Source organism: Dipteris shenzhenensis, chromosome 12, assembly GCF_047967505.1.
Source record: "Dipteris shenzhenensis isolate YYH24624 ecotype China chromosome 12, Dip_SZ_1.0, whole genome shotgun sequence".
In the NCBI taxonomy this organism is placed as follows: Eukaryota; Viridiplantae; Streptophyta; class Polypodiopsida; order Gleicheniales; family Dipteridaceae; genus Dipteris; species Dipteris shenzhenensis.
The window spans coordinates 31,819,493-31,844,701 of record NC_141607.1 but is presented as its reverse complement, the minus strand read 5'-3'; the positions used below and the strand labels follow the sequence as shown (position 1 = coordinate 31,844,701).

At 44.0% G+C, this 25,209-nt stretch overlaps 1 protein-coding gene across 5 annotated transcripts in view; it reads right to left on the bottom strand.

Annotated features, from left to right (window-relative positions):
* HEN2 (RNA helicase, ATP-dependent, SK12/DOB1 protein) overlaps positions 1-25,209 on the bottom strand; it is a 65,511-nt gene that overhangs the window by 21,656 nt on the left and 18,646 nt on the right. For all 5 annotated transcript variants that reach the window (XM_087383139.1, XM_087383141.1, XM_087383142.1 and 2 more), the window contains exons 3-5: positions 21,307-21,621; positions 21,087-21,191; positions 20,868-20,936 (exon numbers count right to left, since the gene is read on the bottom strand). In XM_087383139.1, the coding sequence (XP_087239265.1) occupies positions 20,868-20,936; positions 21,087-21,191; positions 21,307-21,621 (489 nt within the window). The remainder of the gene's footprint in view (positions 1-20,867; positions 20,937-21,086; positions 21,192-21,306; positions 21,622-25,209) is intronic.

Here is a 25,209-nt window from a genome sequence, read left to right as displayed (position 1 = left end):
AGTTGATAGGGCAACGCACCAATTAAGATAGAAAGAATTATCACAATATCAGCAGGTCGCAACTTGGACGAAAAATTCACAAGGTGAAATTTGCATGTCCGCTAATACGGCAGAAGCATATACCTATGCAAGGTAGGGTTTGATCATCGCAATTCAGGATCCTTGATCTAAAAAGGAAAGTGTTGTGATGCATAATAGATAAATATTTGTCTCTCGAGGTACAGAGTGCGCGTATGCAAGTGACTGAGCAAACAAGTTTTAGACAAGACCAATCCACATCATCATGATTGCCTGGTTGTGCGGACAAATGTTTGCAAGGCTTGTAGAAAGGATGCAGATGATTTCACCGACGAAGTCAGCTCACCAATGGTAGAATCTCATTTTGCATGTGCACTGTTTGCTTCCATGCAATGAACTTCATGTCCATGTGTTCATCGTTGTCGTCGATTTGTTGTATGCACAGATGTTGGCAAGAGCTGTGGAAATTACGGACATGATTTGCCGGATGAAGTGAACTCAGCAAACAAGACAATGTCGTTTTGCATGGCATTGTTTCCTTCCACCCACTAGCCTATGATTCGTGTTGTTATTCGTAAGGTTACATTTTAATCATTCTTTGTCGTACTCCTTGCATGTTGACACAACTACCCTGATAGTGAAAGCCGAGCCGCTTGACGATAATATACCTTTGCTCCTTGAAAAATCCATTGCTGCATACGTCCCATGGGCATCATCAGTTTTAGCTTCCAACAAGGGTCATATTGTTAGACATGGGCCAACAGAGGGTACGCACAGCAGAAGACTGATAGAATAGCCCAGGAGCTCACAAAGTGTGGTGTGGAGTGTGGAATCACAAACTTCTTAACTTAATGTGCATCACATAGATGTGCAAACTCATCAATAGACAATGAACCAGCCAGATATAGAAACCACCAAAATAATATATTTCCGTCCGAAGCTATGGACACAATACAAAAGAGATAGATCCAAAGTCCCACCGATGGTGTGGTCCTTTGATCTTACCACAAGGTACTTCTCCTATCTGCCGGCTATCTCTAGACTCGAGCATCTGTAGACTTTCTGTCCAGAATGATCTTGTCAACCTTGCTGCCATGTGTGTCAGCCTAGGTAGGCAGCCCCTTTCAAGCTTTGTCTGCAGCACACAGGTCCTCTTGGTCCTCCTGAATGTAGTCCCCAAGGCAGCTGCTCCACTGCTTCAATCTGCTTGTGAATGGCTGCTCTAGAAGATGTGGAATGAGGGCCTGGAGGCCCTCCTTTTATAGCCCCAAGGGCTGCTGCGAAAAACCGACCAGCCATGCCAAATCTGGCCGACCTGGTCCGTCAACAACCGACTGGTTGGCTGCCCGTACCAGCCCAACCAGTGCCCTATATAAGGGTCTTTCCTGGCCCTTTCAATGCCTTTGTTCCAGGCAGGGACCCAGCCCTCTTGAACAGCCTAACCAAGGCCTGGTTGGCTGGCTCAACCAGCCCTATTGTTGGCCGACCTGTTTGCTGATCTGTCCTGCCATATTCCTGCCCCATCTTTAGGGTATGTTGCAGGCCATGTGCTTACCCCCACGCCTCGCCAGATAGCTTGCCATGTAGGCGCATGTACCCAGCGATACCCCGCCATCTTGTGCTGCTCCAGATCTGCCTCTTCCAGGCCAGATCTATGCCATGTATGCATCGCCATCTGCCATGGTCTTGACACCAAGTCTTGCAGCCACTTTGATGCGTCCAGGTACTTTCCTTTTTCTCTCTGATCTCTGCCCCCATGGCAGCCATCTTCTACCCATGTGACCATCCGTCAAGACCCAGGTTCAACCCCCCCCCCCCCCCCCCCCCCCCCATGCTCTCCTCATATGGGGGATTCCAGATGGGGAGGTGACCTTCCCAACACATATCTCGACAGTTATGGCGACGATTGCCTTTGTTGTAGTGACGGTGGACAGTCATTCTAGCGCGAGCGACCAAATCATAATTGTGAATGGTCGACGGCTTGAGGATCAAGCTGCAATGAGTAATGTTGTTAAATTCTGCAATTAAGTTGTAGTGTTCTTTTTTGAAATCCCCTCACACATTGAGTCATTGCAGTTATCGTTTGCAAGAATTCAATGAAGAGGGCATAGTTATGTAAACTCTGAAGAATGTCTCATACATGTGGAAGAAGAATTTGTAGGCCATCTTCTCCCGGTCGTATTGATGCCCTATGGGCCCTGGTATGTGCCTTGTAGGCATAGTTATAGGCACTTCAGTGTTCTAGTGCCTTTTATGCCACATAGGACACTTAGTCCTATGTGACACCCAGGACACTTAGTCCTAGGGTCTCTTTCATGTACTTTGTACTTGCTTTCTTTTCATCATTCTATTGAGACAGCTTTTGCTTGCAGTGTCCTTGTACTTTGCTTCTCTCCGCACTTTGACCCTACAGTGGTATCAGAGCAGTGTCTTCTTCCCGGACCTGCTGCTCCTAGCTCCCTGCTCTCAACTCTCTTGCTCCTCGCCCAAGCCCTTGCTCCAGCGCCTGGCTGATCTACATCAAGCACCTCCGTACAATCTGTACGGATTGATTTCGTACAACCTCACAGCAGCCCACGCTGTTGTCCGTACACTCGTACTAGCGACGCATCTCCAGTCCTGTATTGGCAACGCTCCAACCATACAACGTACGGTCATCCGTACCTACGTGAGCACCATCTGCTTCGATTGTACCTACAAGCATTGTCCATACAATGTCCGTAGTACTGTACAAATATTCCACACGTGCAATGCCAACGCTGTCCCGTCAGCTCCCGCTTGCTCCGTACAATCATATTCTCTTTGTAGAGTCCTTTTTTACACGCTCATAGCAATTTTGGAGCAAATATTAGGACTTTTGTGAATTCTTGAACAGACATTCAAGCAGGTGCATTTTGGATTGTGGGTGTGCTCATTTCCACACATTGGTAGTGAAATTTGGGGCTTTTGCAGACAAATTGCAAATTGGGGCTTTCAGATCATTTGCCCTCTTTTGTATGCAATTTCCCGCAAGAAATTGGGGCTTTTGCATTTGGGCCATGATTTTGCAGGTAGACTGCATATTTGCTGACAATTTGGGGCTTTTCTTGAATTTGCCTTATTTTTGGCTCGGTTTTGCTCTACAAATTAGGGCTTTTGGGTCTATTGCAGGCAAATTGCACGATACTTTCAGATTTGCAGTGAAATTGGCAAGAAATTGCAGGCCATTTGATCACATTTGCAAATTACAGCTTAATTTGGGGCTTTTCCAGATTTGGACAGCAAGTCCTATTTTTTTGCAGTTGCAAGCCTTGAGGCTATCTTTTGGGTCACTTTGTCCGTGCATTTTTTACTTGTCATATTTGCAATGGCTGGCAACAATCATGACTTATTTGGCATTCTTCGGTGACGATGATAAGTTGGATGGCACCAACTATCCAATGTGGTCTTATCTCATGAAACATATTCTTGTTGCAAGAAATTTTTGAACATTGTTTCTGGGATTGATCTGAGGCCAGCCAATGCTGTAGTCGCTACCCCTAATGCTGGTCCCTCTACAGGGGGGACAACTTCTGATGCTTTATCCTCTAGCACCCCTATTGCTACTCCTCCAACTCAAGAACAAACAAGATGGGATGCAAGAGATGCAAATGCACATTCCTGTATTGTTTATCATGCAAGAGAATCATTATTCCACACATCCGGTCATGCAGGACAGCAAAGGATGCTTGGGTCAAATTGGCTTCTCTTTATCAGATTCGCAATGAGGCACATGTTGCATATTTAAGAAGGCAATTGCAGGAAGTCAGCATGAATGAAGGTGACTCTATGGATACATACTTGACAAAGGTCAAGGACCTCATGGAACAACTTGCCAATATTGATGAGGTGGTGCCCAATTCTCAGCTTGTCAGTACCACATTGAATGGGCTGCCAGATACATATCAAGGGTTTGCTACAACCCTTCGACTAGTAGCCATGTGTAATCCAGACCACTACTCCTTTGATCAGTTAGTCACTTTGCTTTTGCAGGAAGAGCAAAGTCGTGCTAATAGGCAAGCTACTATTCTTGATCATGCATTTGCTTCACAGCAGAAAGGAAAAGGCAAGGCTTCCAAGCCTATTGCAAACCTAAATATGCGCCTAACAGTGGCATTTCCTCCAATGTATCTCAAAATACAGCAAATAAGTCAAAGAAGAAAAGATGCAACTATTGTCGCAAGCCAGGGCATGAAATTTCAGAATGCAGGAAGCGCATTGCTTTGGAGAAAAAGAAAGTAGGATTGACAGTAAATGCCTCACATGCAATTGAACCCCATGAGCCAGCAGATGCCTCACATGCACATGCTCTCCAGGATGATCGGGCATGGGCTGTCCATTGCTCTTTTGATCCCTCCAAAGTTGATGCATTCTTTTTTGCTAATGATGCTCAGTCTTGGTATTTTGATAGTGGTGCTTCCAAGCACGTAACCTCTTGCAGATAGTTGTTTCATTCCTTGGCTAATGCTCCTCGAGAGGGGACTATCACATGTGCTAATAATGCTTCCTATGCTGTGATAGGAATTGGAGATGTGCAGCTCACGTCCATTTCAAGCCATCCTGTCACTCTAACAAATGTTTTTTTTGTGCCTGGACTTCAACTTGATTTCAAATTCAGCAATTTCCACTTCAGGTTTCAGAGTGATATTTGAATGCAATGATTGAAGAAAGGGCTGTCAATAGACAGCAAAAATCAGTTTCAAAATGGCTTCTTGATACCTTAAGGGACAGCAAACAAGATCAGGCTCTTGCTTGCCGTACAAGATCAGCCAACCGTCAGATGCATGGTCACTTTCTTGAGACAGCACTTCTTGCTACAGCATGCAATGAAGAGCCCTTATGCCACAAAGATGCTTTTGATAGCAAGCAGTGGATGGATGCTATGCGAGCTGAGCTCAAGTCTATTGAGAAAAATGACACATGGGAATTGGTAGATCTTCCTCTTGGCAAGAATGCCATTGGTACACGGTGGGTCACAAATTGAAAAGGAAATCTGATGGCAGCATAGATTGGTTCAAAACCCGCCTTGTTGCAAAAGGATATGCTAAAAAACAAGGCATTGATTTTGAGGAGACCTTTGCTCCCACTTCCAGGATTACCACCATCAGATGTGTCATTGCCATCGCAGCCCACAGGCATTGGCAGGTGCATCAGCTTGACATCAAAACTGCCTTTCTTCGTGGGGATTTGTAGGGAGAGGTATATGTGTCACAACCTCCTGGCTTTGAGGTTGTTGGATCTGAAAACAAGGTATGCCGGCTGCGTAAAGCCCTTTATGGATTGAAGCAGGCACCTAGGGCATGGTATGCCAAAATTCATGCACACTTACTGTCCCTTGGTTTTCAGAACAGTTCTACAGAGCCCACTCTTTATGCCCGTGGGAGTGGTTCTGATTTTTTGGTGCTGATTTTATGTGTGGATGACATGCTGATTACTGGCCCCGATACTCAGCATATTTCAGATTTTAAGGCTGATTTGCAGCAGTCATTTGAAATGTCAGATTTGGGACAGCTGCACTATTACTTGGGCATTCGATTGCTCATGTTGAGGGGGGTATTATGATGACTCACTCCAAGTACATTGGGCAGCTCCTCGAACGTTTCCTGTTTGAGGATTGCAAGCCAATCTCTACTCCAGTGGAACCTGGCTTCAAATTCTCTGCTTCTGATGCGAATCCACCATGTGATGTCACCCTCTACCAGCAGGCTGTTGGATGTCTCATTTGCTTGTGCCACACCCATCCTGATTTACAGTATGCTGTATCCCAGCTCAGCCGGTTCATGCACATGTCTAGTTCACAGCATTGGCCGGGAGTGAAGAGAATCTTCAAATATCTCAGACGTACTCAGGATTTAGCTCTCTTCTATGGTGATCAGGGTTCACTTGTCATGCATGCTTACACGGTTAGTGACTGGGCAGGTTGTTCTGACACTAGAGTGTCCCACACTGGTAACTATTTTTTGCTTGGTAACTCATGCATCTCTTGGCTCAGCAAAAAGCAACCTACAGTTGCCACTTCCAGCTGTGAGGCTGAGTACAGGGCAGCCTTCACTGCTACAGTTGAGTGTGTCTAGCTTCGACAGTTACATGCAGATCTTGATATATGTCAACCATCCTCCACTACTCTCTACACTGACAGCCAAAGTGCTTTGGCTATTGCGCATAATCCAGTCTTTCATACGTGTACCAAGCACATTGAGGTTCACTATCATTATGTTCGAGAGCGCTTGTCAGTGGGAGACAGAGAGTTGTCCTACATTCCAACTGAGACAACTTAGCAGATCTGTTTACAAAGGCACTTCCTCGTCCCAAGTTAGAAGCTTTTCTTCAAGCTTTACACTTGGTTCCCTTTGTTACATGATCTGCCCTGCCTTGGACATTCATAGGTGGCTATATCCCTTGGGATGAAATGTGCCACCATGACCAGAAAATACCAGGTATTCTGCGACGTTTCCAGGATACTTCAGCTCATACCATGGAGGGGGGTTTGTAGGCCATCTTCTCCCCGTCGTATTGATGCACTATGGGCCCTGGTATGTGCCTTGTAGGCATAGTTATAGGCACTTCAGTGTTCTAGTGCCTTTTATGCCACATAGGACACTTAGTCCTATGTGACACCTAGGACACTTAGTCCTAGGGTCTCTTTCATGTACTTTGTACTTGCTTTCTTTTCATCATTCTACTGAGACATCTTTTGCTTGCAGTGTCCTTGTACTTTTCTTCTCTCCGCACTTTGACCCTACAGAATGCACTGGGCATCTACGATTTCACAATCCTCGCCGACATTCCAGAGGGCACTAAAAAGAGCAATATAAAGGATGCCTTCATCAGCTAGGTTTCTCATTTGAGCTATGGCCAGATGGTTATCACTCTACCATTCCTCTTTCACTTTGTTTCAAGTTCATAAGTTGTAAGAAAACAAATATTCCCATTTGCAGGGCTCTCGAGTGCTTTGCTTTATGAATGTGAACAAGCAACTGGTGGAGTTTGAGTGCGAGGGATGCGGAGGCACTCTTGTTAGTAGAGACCCCTCAAGACCATATTGCTACACGTGGAATAGCATCCAAGTGATTGGCCAAGTCCCATCACTGAAGGCCCTCATACTTCATCGTGATGGACCACAAGCATGATATAATGATGTTGTTCCATGTTTGAGACTTCTTCATAAAATAAAAGTTGTAAGCCTCATTTATTTTAGAAGAAAAGAATGTACTTGCAGTAGTCCCGTCATTTCGAAATCCCAACGTGGAAAGATGCATTTTTGTCGCTGTGTTCCTCGATAGTAGTGAGAGTGTGGACACTGTTATACACTTCCTTAGAATCATTGTGGCCATGTTGTCCGTGAATGAGGCTAATTGATATGTTGATGTTCCATATTTGAGCCTTCTTCATAAAATAAAAGCTGTAAGCCTCATTTATTTTAGAAGAAAAGAATGTATTTGCAATAGTCCTGTCATTTCGAAATCCCAACGTGGAAAGATGCATTTTTGTCGCTGTGTTCCTCGATCGTAGTAAGAGTGTGGACACTATTATACGCTTCCTTAGAATCGTTGTGGCTAGGATGTCCGTGAATGAGGCTAATTGGTCAATAACTTTTCTTTAGAAAACGTGAAAGATCACATACAAGGCTCTTATTTCCAATGAATGCACGAGTAATGTCGCCTCCCGTGAATTGTTCATTAAGCATTAATAGAAAAAAAGATTAAGGCTACAAATCCAAAGGTGGAAGAAAAGGCAAGCTATGACATAGTACAGGGCTCAAAACAAATCAAATTTAGAGGACTCTGCCTCATGGTAATCTTGCCCTTTGACCTTGCAAACTCCACGATAGCGTGAGGATTCGCAGCAGTACTAGCGATATCATCTTAGATGAAAAATACAACATGGTCATCATTCAACCCCTCTCATCTTAACAGTTTGAGGATATGCAATTAGATGCACGGCGTTTCTTGTGAGTCGGTGGGATGACACTCGAGTGAGACCACCTTTGCATGCTTCTTCAACAAGTTATCGAGATTTTGAAGTTATTGGAACGCTTTGCCCTGTTTTCAATATACAAAACACCTGGACACACGTTACAAACGATGCCTCTTAGAAGATTATCATTGGGGATACGTCATGGGCATAGTGGCTAACATGTGCTTATGTTGAAGCATAATAGCCTCTTGATCAAGTCCGTGCTACTTCTCGCTCTAGGCAAGGTCTGCGCGACTAAGTACCTCCTCGTGCTTCCATTCATCTCGCATCAACAAGAAAAGTCTTTCAAAATCCGAGCTTCTTGAGGCTTTCCTGCCTCCTTTTTTTCTTCCAGCTGCTTCTTAGTTTCTTCCAGCTAACTTCTGTTTTGTTCCAGCTGCCATGAATTCTCTTCTAGCTAGGACAAGAGGTGCTGGTCTTTCTCCATATAAGCATCTCCATCGAAACAAACACACTTGTACATAGCATATACACAAGACAACAAGTAATAGACTATGAGGACAAAACAATACCCATTGCCCCCTCCAAAGGGTTCACACCTGTAAGCATATTCAGGGACAAACATTGTGAGGAACTATCATTCCCCAAGCTTTTCTAAGACCATCCTCAAGCACATAACGTTCCTAATCGTATCTCTTACCAAGATATTGCACGATAGGATCTCACAAATGAAGACAGACATTTTGCACTGTCCATTGAGAATCTTTTCTTAAAGTCCTAGTTCATCAAGTCCTATCATCCACGTGGGTGCACATGCGAAAAGGACAACTCAAGGGATGCACACTCCAAGCAAAGGACGCAATGCAAGACACTAACATAGATTCATGCACGTTCACGGTCTATAAGCACAAACTTAAAAAAAATGTATTTGCCATGTTGTGAGACAACTGCTTCTTCGTTGCATTCTCAGTAGCGGAGAAACTATGGGACCCAATAGTATCATGTTTGCGAGCTCTTAAAGACAGCTCCAACGAAACAACATGCATAACTTCGCCAACGCACATTTGAAACCTAATTCGTGAAGACCCGGTCACGACTACAAGATATTATGTGCACAGGTTTCAGTGCATGAAGAGGCTATTGAAAAAGAATGCATCCCAATAAAGGACCATTTCTTCGTGACCCACTTCCAAAACAAAGGGAGCCAACACGACCATGGGTTGCTTTGGACCCAATATTTGGCATAACATCCAATGACAACATAGTCCAATTCGTGGACCAATTCACTACAACTAACTCATCACTAGTAGACCAACAAAAGAAGGATTTGCAAATACAACCTTTCGATTCAGATTCCAGTGACCACCTATGTATGCGTCAGGCTACTCCTACCTATTGAGAATCCGACGATAACCACAAGTTGCCATGTTGTGAGACAACTGCTTCTTCGTTGCATTCTCAGTAGCGGAGAAACTATGGGACCCAATAGTATCATGTTTGCGAGCTCTTAAAGACAGCTCCAACGAAACAACATGCATAACTTCGCCAACGCACATTTGAAACCTAATTCGTGATGACCCGGTCACGACTACAAGATATTATGTGCACAGGTTTCAGTGCATGAAGAGGCTATTGAAAAAGAATGCATCCCAATAAAGGATCATTTCTTCGTGACCCACTTCCAAAACAAAGGGAGCTAACACGACCATGGGTTGCTTTGGACCCAATATTTGGCATAACATCCAATGACAACATAGTCCAATTCGTGGACCAATTCACTACAACTAACTCATCACTAGTAGACCAACAAAAGAAGGATTTGCAAATACAACCTTTCGATTCAGATTCCAGTGACCACCTATGTATGCGTCAGGCTACTCCTACCTATTGAGAATCCGACGATAACCACAAGTTGCAAGGAAAACATAAAGCAATAGCAATAACTTATGCTGCAGCCAGCAACATTAACGTTAGATGTTGACAGCTTCTTACAAGAACTCACCATAAACGAGGATGACAACATTATGGCGTTGCGAGCGAGGATATCACAACCAACATTACTACTAAAAAGACAATCAAACGACATACACAAACAATTTCAACCCAACGTTGTCAATTTACTATGGGACACTATTACAGACATACAATTCATATTGAACGCAATGGTGCTGCATCATATTGCACTTCCCATATGACCAAGGTCGACAAAAGCACTATGGAAGTTGTTAAGAATGCGCTCTCAACGAGCCTTCAAACTAATGCCTCGGCAAACGAGCGTGTTCGCACAATGGGAAACGCAATCTTGAACACACAACACATTAGCTCACAACAAGCAATATACAAGTCACTACGGTTTTACCACTAACAAGCACAACTAGAGAATTTATTCACATAAACACCAGCCCATATGAGGAAAGGACATTACTTCTAAAAAGGAAAGAGAACCTACAAAAGATGGATCTAAAAACCACGGACATTTTCTTTGCAGACATTATCACTAAGTACACATGTCGACCAGCACAGCTATGTCTCACAACATATGCTAGTGAGTACACACATTGCCAGAACAAGGGGGGGGGGGGGGGGGGGGGGGGGGAAAGACCAAGGGTTATAAGATTCAACAACTACAACACTACAAAAGACCCAAAGGACCTTACAAGGAGCTATGCTTGTTGTATTTGCCTTTCAAGATACGGGAATGTGCCTTAAGCGAGAGCTTTCCAACATGGCGCGATATGTACGTTCAAGAAAAGGAAAAAGTAGAAACAAACAAAGCGCAATATAACAAGTCCGTGGGATTGAGCACCACACAGAGTTCGACCCACACGAACAACGAAATTTCATCGATAAACAAGGATAGACACAATGACAACAATGAGTTCGACCTACTAATAGAGCTCCAAGGCAACAAGATGGAAAAAAAAACAATTAACTACCGGACTACAGAGAGGGAATCATGCCAAACAATAACTATTGAAAATACATAAGAACACTAAACCCAGAACAAAGACTCATATTAGATGACATACTGCTGAAGAAAAAAACCAAGAGAACTTAAAACTCTTCCTCACTGGAAATGCAGGAGCAAAAAATATACACATTGTTGGGAATCGTGCAAGCACTGTTAAAACACTACTCACACCAAGAAACTACAGATGTCAATCACCCGAGAGCATTGATAATGGCATACACACGAAAGGCAACTTACAACATAGGAGGGACAACTATACACTCCGACCTTCACCTACCACTAATGACATCAGCCTATAAAAGCTTGGCAGATGATACACTACAACAACTATCAATGTTGTATAGGGATAGTGCTTGATGAAATCTCGTTGGTTGGGCAAAATACTTTCATTGCAACAAACATGAGGATGAGAGAAATAAAACATAGCCACACGGAACCATTCGGCGGCGCCTATGTCTTCTTATGTAAAGACTTGTGCCAAGGAAGCCCCACAAAGAACTCCTAGGTATTCTCCAGAAAACCAGTCTCGCTAGCCATACTGCCGTCAGTGTGGACAGAAAACATCCAGTAATGAGGCAGACACACAACTTCATGGGCACACAAACTCAAGAACACCTACTCAAATTAAACACACTACATTGTTCTGCACCATGTAGTAAGAATTGAACACCACATTTACTCTACACGAACGCAACAAAGAAAAAACACAATGAAGATGTTTTCAACATGCTCGAAAAAACACCCTACTTCTTGAAAGCAAGGGACGTCAAACACAAAACTTGCAGCAAAAAGATACAAATCCCAAATGACACAAAGTGTACAAGAGGGCTACACGGAGAACTGAAGCTGAAACCAGGAATGATTGTTGGAATATGCGCATGGAACCTGGACATTGAAGATGGCCTCGTAAATGGTGCAGATGCAGTGTTTATGGAGTCTACAACAAATAAACATGACATCAATAGTGTGGGTGCAATTCAACAACAACCAAGCAGGAAAGCTGACAAGAAATAGAAACTCCATTCTCTACGGTGACCACGTTCCAAGGTCATGGACACCGATACAACAAGTAGCATCAGGGTTTCAAGTAGTAAAAAACCACCTGAACCAATCTGTCGCTACCAATTCCCAATACAGCCTGCTGCAGCACAAACTATCCATCGCTTGCAAGGACTTTCAATGGACTCACTAACCTTTGACCCACAAACATCAAGTCACATGGGCTCGTTTACACCGCAAACAAACGTGCTTGAAGAGATTGAACAACTGCAAAACTCAAGACAATGAGAAATTGATCAAGCTGACTCTGCCATGGAAACAAAAAGCGTCGACAACTTACAATCACTAAACACAAGATCCTTCAAAAATCACATCGTAGATATCCTATGCACCAAAAGCATATGTGCATCGACAATACTATGCCTACAAGAAATGCATGCAGCACAATTAGCCACATTTAAAACGATTCCATTAAAAAGTGGACTAAGGAATAGCAACATACTACAAACAACAACTCAATCTAGGCAAAACAAATACATCCTACAAAGAAGGGGTTCAATGCTTGCTAACCATCTTCAACAAGTTCAACAATAACAAAATAGCCATTATACAAGCCACTAAAGGCACAAATAGAATACCTACTAGAAGGACTACATAAACTAATTGAAGACACAGAATAACAAAAGACAGCTTGCATGTTGGGTGACTTCAATATCGACTACAACACGTGTGGGCTTGTGTAAAAGGAGGAAGGACTAGTGGAAGAGTCGACAAAGTCCAAAAGCCATCACAACCGACACCACCACAAAGGAATTAGAGACTTCCTAGATATTACCTACGAAGATCCGGAACCCAGCATAGATGCTCTAAGGAGATCTCAAAGACCAACGATTGAAGGGGACCAAGCGCAAATGGTTAAGTGAATCTTTGAAGCTTCTCAGCATTGAACCAAAGCAATAGTCCAGAACTGGACATTGAGGAACGGTGTTGGAGGTCAATGCTGTACCCTCTGTTACCCTTCACTATAGCTTAGTTGCTCACCTATAAGGCCCTCAAATGAGGAGAATCGAGCATGTAGTATAAATAAAGATGAGATGCATAGGCACTCTATGCAGCCATTCATCATTTTGACGACATGAGGTGCATCAGGATAGCAGATGGCTGTCCAGATCACCTCTATGTATTCAGATGACTGCAGAGGTGGCATTGGGTAACCAAGGAGATGATATGGCTTGTGGGAAAAATGGCAGGTGTAGTGCTGACGTGGCCCTGTAAGGATGCTGCTGATGTGGTAAAACTGCCCTGTATGGATGATGACATGGTAGTATGCACAGACTGCTGATGTGGTAAAACTCCCATGCGGCCTGTCAGCTGATTGCCACACGGCAGTCAGCTGCTGGTCAGCTACAGATCAGGTCGGCTAGCCTAGAGGCTACTCAGCTGGTAGAGGACGAATTCTCCCTTGCCCGCTTGTTGGGCTATAAAAGTGGGAGTTCCACTCCCATTCTCCATCAATTCATTCTCCTCCCTCTTCATGAAGCGAGTGTCCAACGCATAGTGCGACCTTGCACTAACTTCCTTCACCTCCCATCTCAGGAGTTGTGCAACTTGCAAGGAAGGCTACTGACATCTAATAGAGGAGCATGGTTTCCAGGAGTACTACTTGTGATGGAGTTTCATTTTCAGCCTGATCAGCTGGGAAAAATTTTGCTTCTGCTTTGGGCATCACAACCATGGTGAATTTCTCTCACATTCCTTGTAGTGTGACACAACTTAATCTGTTTGCTCCTAGCTGACTCTTGATTCACGGGCATAGGCACCTCAATTTTCCTCCCAGCCAACCTCGGTGGTAGCAAGCTCTCAGCAAAATCCTATTGTTACGTGAAGCTCCTGCCTACTAAATTCCACCAAACCCCAAAATTCCCTAGATGGATCTAGTATGCCACATGTCTTCTTTCTAGGGTCCCTCCTTAAAGCATCATTTACCCCTCTCTTGGGATATCATTAAAACCATTTGCCCCTAGGTACATTTAATGCATTTAGGTCCCTTAGCCTTAGATCCACCTAGTCTGGTGCCATGTCACCCTCACCAAGGACCTTGACCTTTATTCCTTTTTTATCATTTACATAAAGCCCAAACAAATATAATACAAACATTGATCCTTTCAAGGAAAATGCCGACTGACCCTTCCGAAGTCATGTTACCTCGACTTGAGCGTAACATTCCTTCCCTCTTTAGGCATCAGCGTCCTCGATGATAAAGTCTGGGAATACTCTCCGTAACTAATATACGGATTCTCAAGTAGCTTCTGATAGAGGTAGACCATGCCATGCAACCAACAGCGTGGGTATCTTCCGATTGCGCACTTGCATTGTTTCTCGGTCCACGATTCCTGTTGGTTTGCGTCTTGCATTATCCTCTATCTCCTGAAACAAAACAACACCCTCAATTAGTGAGTCACATGTATGCAAAAATTTCTTAAACGAGAAACATGAAACACATAGCACCTTACAACCCTGTGGCAATTCTAATTTATAGGCTACCTTGCCTATTCTTTTTAGAATTAACCACGGCCCACAATATCGAGGTGATAATTTAGCACACTCTCCTGCAGTCAAAGACTTAGAGTGCGAAGGAACTCTGAGAAAAACTTTTTCCCCTTCCTTAAATTCTCTAGCGGTTCGCTTTTCATCCGCATACGCCTTAGCTCTATCCATAGCTTGGCGGATGTTAGCTCTCGCAAGTGCTAGCATCTCCCGCATCTGAACCACAAAGTTTGCGGCACTAGGCACTTTTTGAGGTATTCCAACTGTAGTTGGATTCGCTGGCCTATAACCATAGTTCAGCTCAAACGGACTGAACCCTGTAGAGGAATGTTTTCTATCATTGTAGGCAAACTCTAACAATGGCAACCACTTGTCCCATGTATGTTGCCTCAATGACACATATGTTCTAAGCATATCCTCTAAAATTTGGTTAATTCTTTCCGTCTGACCATCCGTTTCTGGATGATCTCCACTATTCATTCCCAACTCAGTCCTTAGTGCCTCAAACACTGCAGTCCAAAAATGACCGGTAAATTTGACATCCCTGTCTGACACTATGGATTTGGGTAATCCATGCAAATGAAATATATGTCTAATAAACAAATCCGCCACTTGCGGGGCACTAACAGACTCTCTAGTTGGAATGAAGTGAGCCATCTTGGTAAGACGATAAACCACCACAAGGATAGAATCATACCCACCTTGTGTCGTAGGCAAACCTACAATAAAGTCCATGAAAAATGCTCTCCCACTTACCTAGTGGTATCTCCAAGGACTGTAAAAGTCCGAGTGGCTTCACCCGCTCTGCCTTACTTACCTGACACGAAAAACGAGCCTTAGGCCAAAGGATCTGGACGAACTCGTCCACCTTTTGAGTTTCTCTAATCTCGGTCATTAGAGCACTCTCTAATACCGTGAAACTCATGTTATGCATAATGCGTGGCAACGCATGAGCAATTTTATTATCCTTCCCTCTTCGGTACTGAATCGTCAAGTTAAACTCCTACATGAGTTTTGCCCACCTAGCTTGGCGGCCTCTCAAGTCAGGTTGTTTACAAAAATGTTTCAGAGTATCGTGATCAATATCAACATAAAACTCTGACCCATACAAATAATGTCTCCATGTTTTCAAAGCATGGACAACAGCATACAACTCTAATTCATGAGTTGGCCAATTTCATTGAGAGGAAGAAAGCTTCTTGCTTTCAAAGGCTACTGGCCTTCCCTCTTGGAGGAGAACTACTCCTACCGCAATGCCACTTGCATCGGTTTCAAGGAAAAACGGTTTCTCGGCATCAACTATTTTTAACACCGGTCCTGAGACCACAACTTGTTTTATGGTGTTAAAACTTTACTGTTGATTCTGTCCCCATATAAAAGGTACTTTATCTGAGGTCAGATCAGTCAATGGTGATACTATTTCGGAATATCCTTTGATATGCCTTCGATAAAATTGAACAAATCCCAAGAATGATCGCAAAGCGGTCAAACTCTAAGGGATTGGTCAAGTCAGTATCGCAACCACTTTCTTTGGATCCATTTCTACCCCCTCAGGAGTAATTATGAATCCTAAATATTCAAGTCTTACCATACACAGTATAGTTTTCTTTTTATTTACATAAAGACTGGCTTTCCTCAAAGTACTGAACACTATTCTTAAGTGTTCATGATGCTCAGTAATACTTTTACTGAATACCAGAATATCGTCAATAAAGTGTACTACAAACTTTCCGATATACGGACGTAGTAAATCGTTCATAAGCATGACGAATGTAGCAAGAGCATTGGTAAGTCCAAAGGGCATTACCAAAAACTCATAATGTCCAAACCTGCTTCTAAAAGCGGTTTTATGCACATCCTCGGCTCTAATACGGATCTGATCGTAGCCACATTTAAGATCTATCTTACTAAAAATTACAGCCCCATGTAATGCATCTAGCAAATCATCGATCCGAGCCATCGGATACCTGTGCTTAATAGTGATATTATTCAATGCTCTGTAATCTATACAGAGGCGAAAAGTATCATCTTTCTTCTTTTTTAATATCACTGGCGAAGCAAAAGGTGAGAAACTTGGTTGAATCTGTCTCAACTTGAGGTATTCTTCCAATTGTCTTCGTACCTCCGCTTCTTCGGTAAAACTCAACCTATAGGGAGATCTATTTACAAGTTCTGCCCCCGGGATTAGTTCAATCTTATGCTGAACATTCCACTCTGGAGGTAACCCATAAGGTAGCTCATCCCTAAAACGATCAGAGAACTCCTCTGCTATTTGATCAGCCAGCTTGGCCATCTCTCCATTTTGAGCAACATTAGTGCTAGCTGAAGAATCATCAACCGGCTCTACCGATGCTGTACAAAGAAACAAAAACTCTTCTTGAGCTTTTCGAATTTCCATCACGGAAACCAACGGTCCTTGAGGTATATCCTTTTCACCTCGTAAGACATACAGCACATTCTTCCTAGAATGCCAAGCCTTAACCAGGGCTATGTCTGCATGAGCAAGCTTAGTCATTTCAAAATCAAGCTTCTCAGCATAGTCCTGAATTCGAAGCTCCAACAAGGTAACCCTTTGGTCCCATACTTCAGTTGAACTTCCGTCTGCCGTTCTGACTGCATATGCATTGTCAGATGGGCTAGTCTTTAATTTCAGCCTCTTTACAAGCTTGGAGTTAATTACATTGTGCGTTGACGCTGAGTCAAACAACACAATGACCTCATGATTAGCTACTTGCCCTTTCATCTTAATTAACTCTGTATCATTAAAGGCTGTATATCCCGTTGCTGCGGGCTTTGACAGGATATTATCAGGTGCACTAGTTACTAACATAGCAACAGACACACATAACAAAAAAGGTACTGACCTTTGAAAAGATCCTGGTAGCTGAATCTGCATTTGTTCTGCTTTGGGACTTCCCTCCATTTCCACGTCGCATTCTGAGACCACCATCTCAGCCATCCGACGATCTTTGTTTCGTGGACAATCTTTCCACTGATGAGGCTGAAGGCATCCAAAACACAAGCCTTCTCTCCTCGCTTTTTCCCTTTGCTCTGGGTTCAAAGAAGACTTCGACCAAGCAAGGGCTGCCATTGGTGTTACTTTTCTTTTCATTCCAATGGTGGTACTTGATTTTGGAGTCTCAACTGGTTTCGCCTGCTTGGCTTGACCACTAGGCTGTGAGACACTCCTTTTGCTAATCCACTTCTTCTTAAACCCAATTTTCTTCGGGTATCCATACTGAGTCCCAACTTGCACAAACCCACTTGGTCTATTCCCTTTTGCATCCTCATAGTTCAGGGCTATGGCAATGGCTTCATCTAGCGTGTTCGCATACTTAGCCCGAACTTCCATCTTGATTCGATCATTCAATCCAAAGATAAAATCTTTTACTTGGATTGACTGAGGTAGGGGTTCATCAACCTTCATTACACTTTCTCTAAACTTATCAGTGTATTCTGCCACTGATAAATTTCTCTGACGAAGGTTTCGATACTGATCCCAAGCTCAGAATGCTTCCTCAGGAGGTAAGAAGTGTTTTCTAAATTCCTTGTTAAACCCCTCCCAAGTAGTGGATGCTACTTCATCTTTCTGTTGTTTTATCCACTACCTATCCGCTGCCTCATTAAACATATGGGTGGCCTCACGGATTTTCTTCATATTATTCCTGATTTCACAAATGGCGAAGGCCTCGTCCCATTTGTGTAACCAGGTGTCAATGATATCGGAACTACGGTCAAACATCCGACCAGAATACTTTTCTGGCCTATAATTGGCAATATTAGGCACTTTAGCCCTCCTAGGCTCGACCGTACGAACACTGGACTCCGGTTCCATCGGGGATTTACCTTTCTCCTCACGAGATGGTCTGGCAAACATACTATGTACCATTTTCCTGAGCTCAGACTGCCCTACATTTGTTTGTAACTGCTGCGCTAAAATCTGTTGCAAGGCATCCTCTAGCATTGCAATTCTGTCAGACAGTGTATGACCTGCTGGGCGCGACACCTGCGGGGTCGGCCGGACTCCCAACTCTACGGGATCCATCCTAGAAGCTGCTGCTTCTACTTCCATTTAGGTCAATGGGTGTTTTTTTTTTTTTTTTAATAAACACCGCTTGAAACTGTAATTACAAATCACAAGTCCAACATCCAAATTTATAGCTAACCAGGCATATATCACACTGTAACCAAACCCGCTTTTCCCTATACTAGGGAAACTCTTGCAATCTAAGTTGACTCAAACACGGAGGCAAATAAACAACCATATGCTCCAACAAAGCTTAGAAGACATAGAGAGCTCCCTGGTTATAATTCTTGCTGCATGAAGAGATCCACTAGTCCCTGTAGTCCACTCCAAATATAGGGCTCAATATGTATATGAGGGTTGAGCAAGAGGCTATGTGCAACTCGCATAAGTGAACAGAAAAGTGTTGAGTCATCCAAACTCCAAGTAACCTCATCTGAAATAAATTGTATGAAATATGGGACCAGAGGATGGAGACCAGAATCAATTGCCAAACTTCTCAAAACATCCTTAAATAGCAAAGAATCAGCCCCACTCGTTATAAGCTCCGTTATTTTGTCGAAATAAAGCTGCAGTTCTCTAGATAGACCATGTCTGATAGGAAGTTTGACTTCAACTGGAAAGTCTTCGTCTTTTATTTTTGCAAAAGTGACATTTTTGAAATCGATATCGCGATCATCGACGTAGAACAAATCGATGTGGCCCACGGCCCTCTTGAATCGTAACGGCCCTCCCGTAGCAAAGCCGTATAGTGGCTCTATGTTCCGCAGCTGGAGCGCACTTTGATATTTTGCTTCGCCAGCCAGTTACTATGTAAATATGACAACAGCTAGCCCCTGTGACGCCAAGGAGCCCAGTCTTCAGAACTAACCAAATTCCCCATGCGATGTCAAGGAGCACCAAACCGTGACCAGCGCTGCGATGACGTCCGTGAACAATTAATGCCGTAATTCACAACAGTTAGTTCCATGACCACACCGTAACTTTGGTCGTGCGCTACTCATCTTCCACACCTTCAAATCATCGACGAAATATACGACACCACCAGATTACAACAGCTAATCCTGAAGGTAACCTGCGACTATACGCGATCCTGCCATCCTTTCACACGCAACTCCAAGGTTGACAAACCACTGCAGATAATGCGACCCAGATGATGCAAACAGCCCGTGAGCTTAAGCATGCACCTAGCCAGCCCAAAACCTCTCGTGATCCCCCTTTTCCAATCACCTGCGGCTCTGATACCAAATGACACAACTTAATCTGTTTGCTCCTAGCTGACTCTTGATTCACGGGCATAGGCACCTCAATTTTCCTCCCAGCCAACCTCCGTGGTAGCAAGCTCTCAACAAAATCCTATTGTTACGTGAAGCTCCTGCCTACTAAATTCCACCAAGCCCCAAAATTCCCTAGATGGATCTAGTATGCCACATGTCTTCTTTCTAGGGTCCCTCCTTAATGCATCATTTACCCCTCTCTTGGGATATCATTAAAACCATTTGCCCCTAGGCACATTTAATGCATTTAGGTCCCTTAGCCTTAGATCCACCTAGTCTAGTGCCATGTCACCCTCACCAAGGACCTTGACCTTTACCTTGACCTTTATTCCTTTTTGATCATTTACATAAAGCCCAAACAAATATAATACAAACATTGATCCTTTAAAGGAAAATGCCGACTGACCCTTCCGAGGTCATGTTACCTCGACTTGAGCGTAACATAGTGGCTGCAAGTGACGCCATGTGACCACAATCAGTTGTGTGTGTGTGCATGCATACATGCACTCATGGGTACAAATCTCGGAAGTTCATGGCTCCAGCTAGGAAAGGCACTATGATTCCTGACTACTCTGCTCTGCACACTCTTCTTAAGACCAGGGTGGTCATATGCTGTGTATGCTGTGTCCCCAAGATCTCTAGTGGCTTGAGCTCAAGATGCCATTGCTTCTAGTGAACAGTCTCACATGGCTTCTCAGATATAAGACAGGAATCTCAGCTATCCAATGGGGAATGCATTTCTGTACAATTTATAATAGAGTTTTTCTTTCTCTGATATCTTTTTATATTTTATTTCTTTCTAGCTACTCACACAGACACACATGCTGACACACACACATAGGAGCTACTTTCTCCTTTTTTACACGTGGCATCTTCATGATGCAAATAATTTAGGGCACTCAATGGCTCTCATATGGTACAAATAGACAATCAAAGGTAAAAATTCTGACCATTAGAGTAATTAGGGCATTCCAATCCAAATCTTGCCTTCGAAAAAGTAAAACAGTGTGCTCAACTTTGAACAAAACTATGGTTTGCAGACCACTCTAGAGAAATTGCCTCCACTAATGATGTTGACGTTGCAAAGCACAAATACCTGTTCATCGATCATAATTATAGAGATACCTCGCTCATCCTTACCACGGCGTCCTGCCCTTCCGCTCATCTGCTCAATCCAAATGATTGCACACAATGCAAACAAATGTCAGACCGTAAAAGGAAAACTCAGCAGTCCACATGTAAATACTGCAATTGCTCAATAACAACCGAGACTGCGATAAAAACAAGTAGCTGAAATATTTTAAGCGAGCAACACCTGAATATACTCTCCAGAAGCCATCCACCGGTGACTGTCGCCATCCCATTTGCGAACAGCTGTGAATACCACTGTTTTGGCAGGCATGTTTAAACCCATGGCAAACTGCAAAACAAGTTCAAATCACACCCCATCATTCTTACAAGTAAAGCTGGCAGCTGCAGCATGCCAAAAAGGAAAAAGCTATGTAATGCTGATTGGATAAGCCAGTAGACCCCACCGTTTCTGTAGCAAATAATGCTTTGATTAATCCTTCTTGGAACAGAATCTCAACCACCTCTTTCACAATTGGAAGGAGACCTGAATGATGCACTGCTATACCACGTTCCAGAAGAGGTAAAATGGAAATGATTGGAGGCAAGTCCCTATCTTCCTCACTGAGGCACTGTATTGCGTTTTTAAATACGTCATTTACCACTTCTTTCTCCTCTTCCGAGTTGAAATCTAACTTAGGCATTGATGTCGCATACTGCTCGCATTCCCGACGACTGAAACTGAAGACAATCACAGGCTGAAATTTCCTTTCCATGATCATCTGAAAGCAAAGAAATATTAGATAAGATGCTCCTTGAGACTTGGAATCAGATACCTAAAATTGCCCGCTTAGTAAATAAACTAAGACCCCTGTAAGTCTCTCTCTCTCTCTCTCTCTCTGTGGCTCACCAGATACAGAGATCACGGAGTGTCACAAAATTGAACTCCTCCCAAGAAACAAAGAGAAATCTTTGTATTATTGACTCCAGCCAAAAAGGTTAACTTTGGTTAACTAGAGCAAGTTTACTTTTCTTTGTTGTACATTCACTAGTGAGCACTATGGGGATGCCCACAAGGGACTCGGATTAGTCCAAGAACTAGAATTACCCGACCCCTAATGGATTAAAGTGTATTAGATTTTGTGTTTAGTGTGGCAAGACCTTTGAGAGTGCAAAAAGTCAACGGTTTTAAGGAGAAAAGCATAAAAAGCAGGTCCCACAAGATAAGCAGATATGGAGTGCCCAATTTTGGGGAGAAATCACATGCCCACAGGGCTAAAAAAGGAAATAGCCTATTCAGGCTATTGCTAAAAGCAGGCCCCAGGTTTTTGGCTATGTGCAAAGCTTATATATTAGAGAGCAATTCTGCTCTTTGTATTGCATGAGAATTCAAGTTGTATCAGCTTCATGCTCCTCTGTGAGTTCTTTTGGCAACATGCCAAGTGAGCCTGTGTACTGCAGATTGACCGATAAATTACAGGTAAAAAAAACGCCACAGGTGAATCTCCGTCAGGACAAAAAAAATCAAAACCAAGACCCTGTCAAAAACAGGTTCCTGAAAAGCCCAGGATCGGAGGCCACAACTGGCCACAATCTGGCCGACCAAAAAACTGGCCGACCAGACTGACCTGGTCGGTCACAATCTGGCCGACCAGACTGGCCAGGTCCGCCAGATCGACCAGCTGGCCGACCAGCTGGTTGACCGACTGGCCCTTCCCTATTTAAAGGGGGGGGGGGCCTAGGTGCTCCTACATCATCTTGTGCTCCTGAGGTCCCTGCACACCCTGAGCTGCTGCCTCCTCTTCTGCCTCCTGGCTGCCTCTTCTTCCTGCACCAGATCTGTCTCTCCTTCCAGCTCCAGATCTGTCTCTTTTTCAGCTCCAGATCTGTCCCTCACCTTCCAGCTCCAGATCTGTCTCTTCTTCCAGCTCCAGATCTGTCCCTCTCCTTCCAGCTCCAGATCTGTCTCTTCTTCCAGCTCCAGATCTGTCCCTCCTCTTCCAGCTCCAGATCAGCCCCCAACTTCTGCTCCAGATCTGCCCCCAACTTCTGCTTCGGATCTGCCCCTAACTTCTGCTTCAGATACTGTTCTTTTTATTCCAGATCTGCAGCAATCCTTGCATCAGTTTGCTGTCTCAGATTTGGTTCAATTCCAACTTGTGGAGCTAGTGCAGAAGTCCACTACAGTTGCCTTCTCTAGAGGATTGATGTTTGCTCCCTCCAAAGCTTCTCTCTCATATCTTCTCTTGTATTGAGTTCCGCTTGTGATATATACTTCTTCTTCAGCTATCATTAGTCTTCAGTATTGTTTTATTTGTTTCCAAGAACTTTCTTTATATGGTATCAGAGCAAGGTGTGCCAATCGACACATGAGCCTTGACCTGGAAAGCTTTGAAGATAGATCATCAACTGAAGATGTCTTCTCCTTCTTCCCCAAAGCGATCTCAGCCTGAATCGACCTCTATTCAACCACCACCCTCGTCATATGTCGATAGAGAGTCTGCAAGGATTGAAGGTGATGAATACCTCTCCAAACTCTTTAAAGAATTTGCTGAATTCCAGAAATGGAAGGAACTTGAAGCAGGTACCCGCACACCTCGTGCTTCTACTTCTCCACGTTTTTCTCCGATACGTCAACAAGGACCTCTATTCAACTCAGAAGAAGCCGAGCAACATCTCAAGTTCGGTGCCAACGAAGAACAAGTATACCCTGACGAAAGAGGACAGGCCGGCATGAGAACATTGGGTTATTCGACAGTGCCTATCCCACAAGAATCAGTGCAAGGTATGTTGCCCTATTCCCTTGGTGCAACTCCATCTGTTATGCAAGGCATAGGAACGAGTAATCACGAGGACACAAATCCATACATGCATGTGAACACGCGCAGACGAGAAAGGAGAAATGCGTCCGACAATGAGTTTGCTTTCGGTTCACATTCTTCCTTCCCTCCCATGCCATCTTTCCTCCAGTGGCTTCTCATCCTCCTCCTTCTCCCATGCCACTGGACTCCTATAGTTTATTTCCCTCTATCTCTCCCGCTGCCCCCTTTTCCCCTCTCATGTCATATCCCACCTCTCACGTTTATCCCTCCCCCTCTGGACCTTCTCCGACTCCTTTTGTTCCTCCGGTGGTGCCGTCTCTCCCTTCTTCTCACTCCACTCCTGTTCTAAATTCTCTCATGCCTCCACCGGTTGCTTCTCCCTATCATTCTCTTTCTTCCTCTCACCCTGTCTCTGCAACAGCCAAACATGCTTTCACTGATATGACTCGTTTTAACGGGTCTAATTATACCACATGGTCAAATCTCATGCGCCATGTGCTTGATTCTCAAGACCTATGGGAACTCGTTAGGTACTGAATCGCAACCTGATCCTCATGTTTATCCTTATCAGGTAGTTCGCTCGTGGCGACATCGTAATGCCACTGCCATTGTCGAAATCATGCAAGGTCTTTTGCCTGAATTTCACTCTCAATTACAGCATTTTGATCTTGCCTCTGAGCGATGGGCACATCTCACTGACCGCTATGCTACTCGAGATCGTACTCGTCGCATAAATCTTGACCATGATCTCCAACAATTCCAGATCACTGCTGACGATGATCTCAAGGTCAAACTGGCCGATTACCGGCGGTCAGTTGCTGAATTTGCCACAACTGGTCCTCCCAAATCCGAGGATGACCAAGTTACTTTCTTTTTAAACAAACTTCCACCCAAGTATTTTAGTTTTATGCAGCAAATCATTTCTCAACCATCTCTTCCTACGTTTTATGAGTTCGAATGTCAACTTTTGCGTTATGCTCGTCTTTACTCTCAGGTCCACCAAAAACATAGTGTTCCTGCTTCAGAGGGGGCTCTTCTCTCCGGGATTCAAAAAGATCAACTCAGCTCTGGGAAGCCCTCTCCCACTCCTAACTCCAATAACTCCTCTGGTATTAAACCCGCCTGGCACAACCTTCCCAAAAAGAATAGGTTTTGTCAGCATTGCCAGAAAGTTGGACATGTTGATGATGAATGTCGCTCCAAAGCCAAAGGCATTCTTCCACAGCCCCCCACCACGACTCCTCTGCCACCTCGTTGGCGCCCTAGGAGTGGTCCTCCTCCACCTAACGCTGGTCTTTGGAGACCACAGGGCCATGTCACTAATCATTTCACCCCATCCCCTCCTTTTATCACTCCTGAAGGCCTGTCTGACTCGTCCACTGGAGATTCTCTAGACTTCACTTCTCAAGCCTTGATCCATATCACCGAGCTTGACTCCTCCCCATCCATATCTGGATCAGCATTTCATACTCTTCCATGTGGCTCTAAATCCCCTTGGATTGTGGATAGTGGAGCCACTCATCATATGACCCCTCATCATGATCTCTT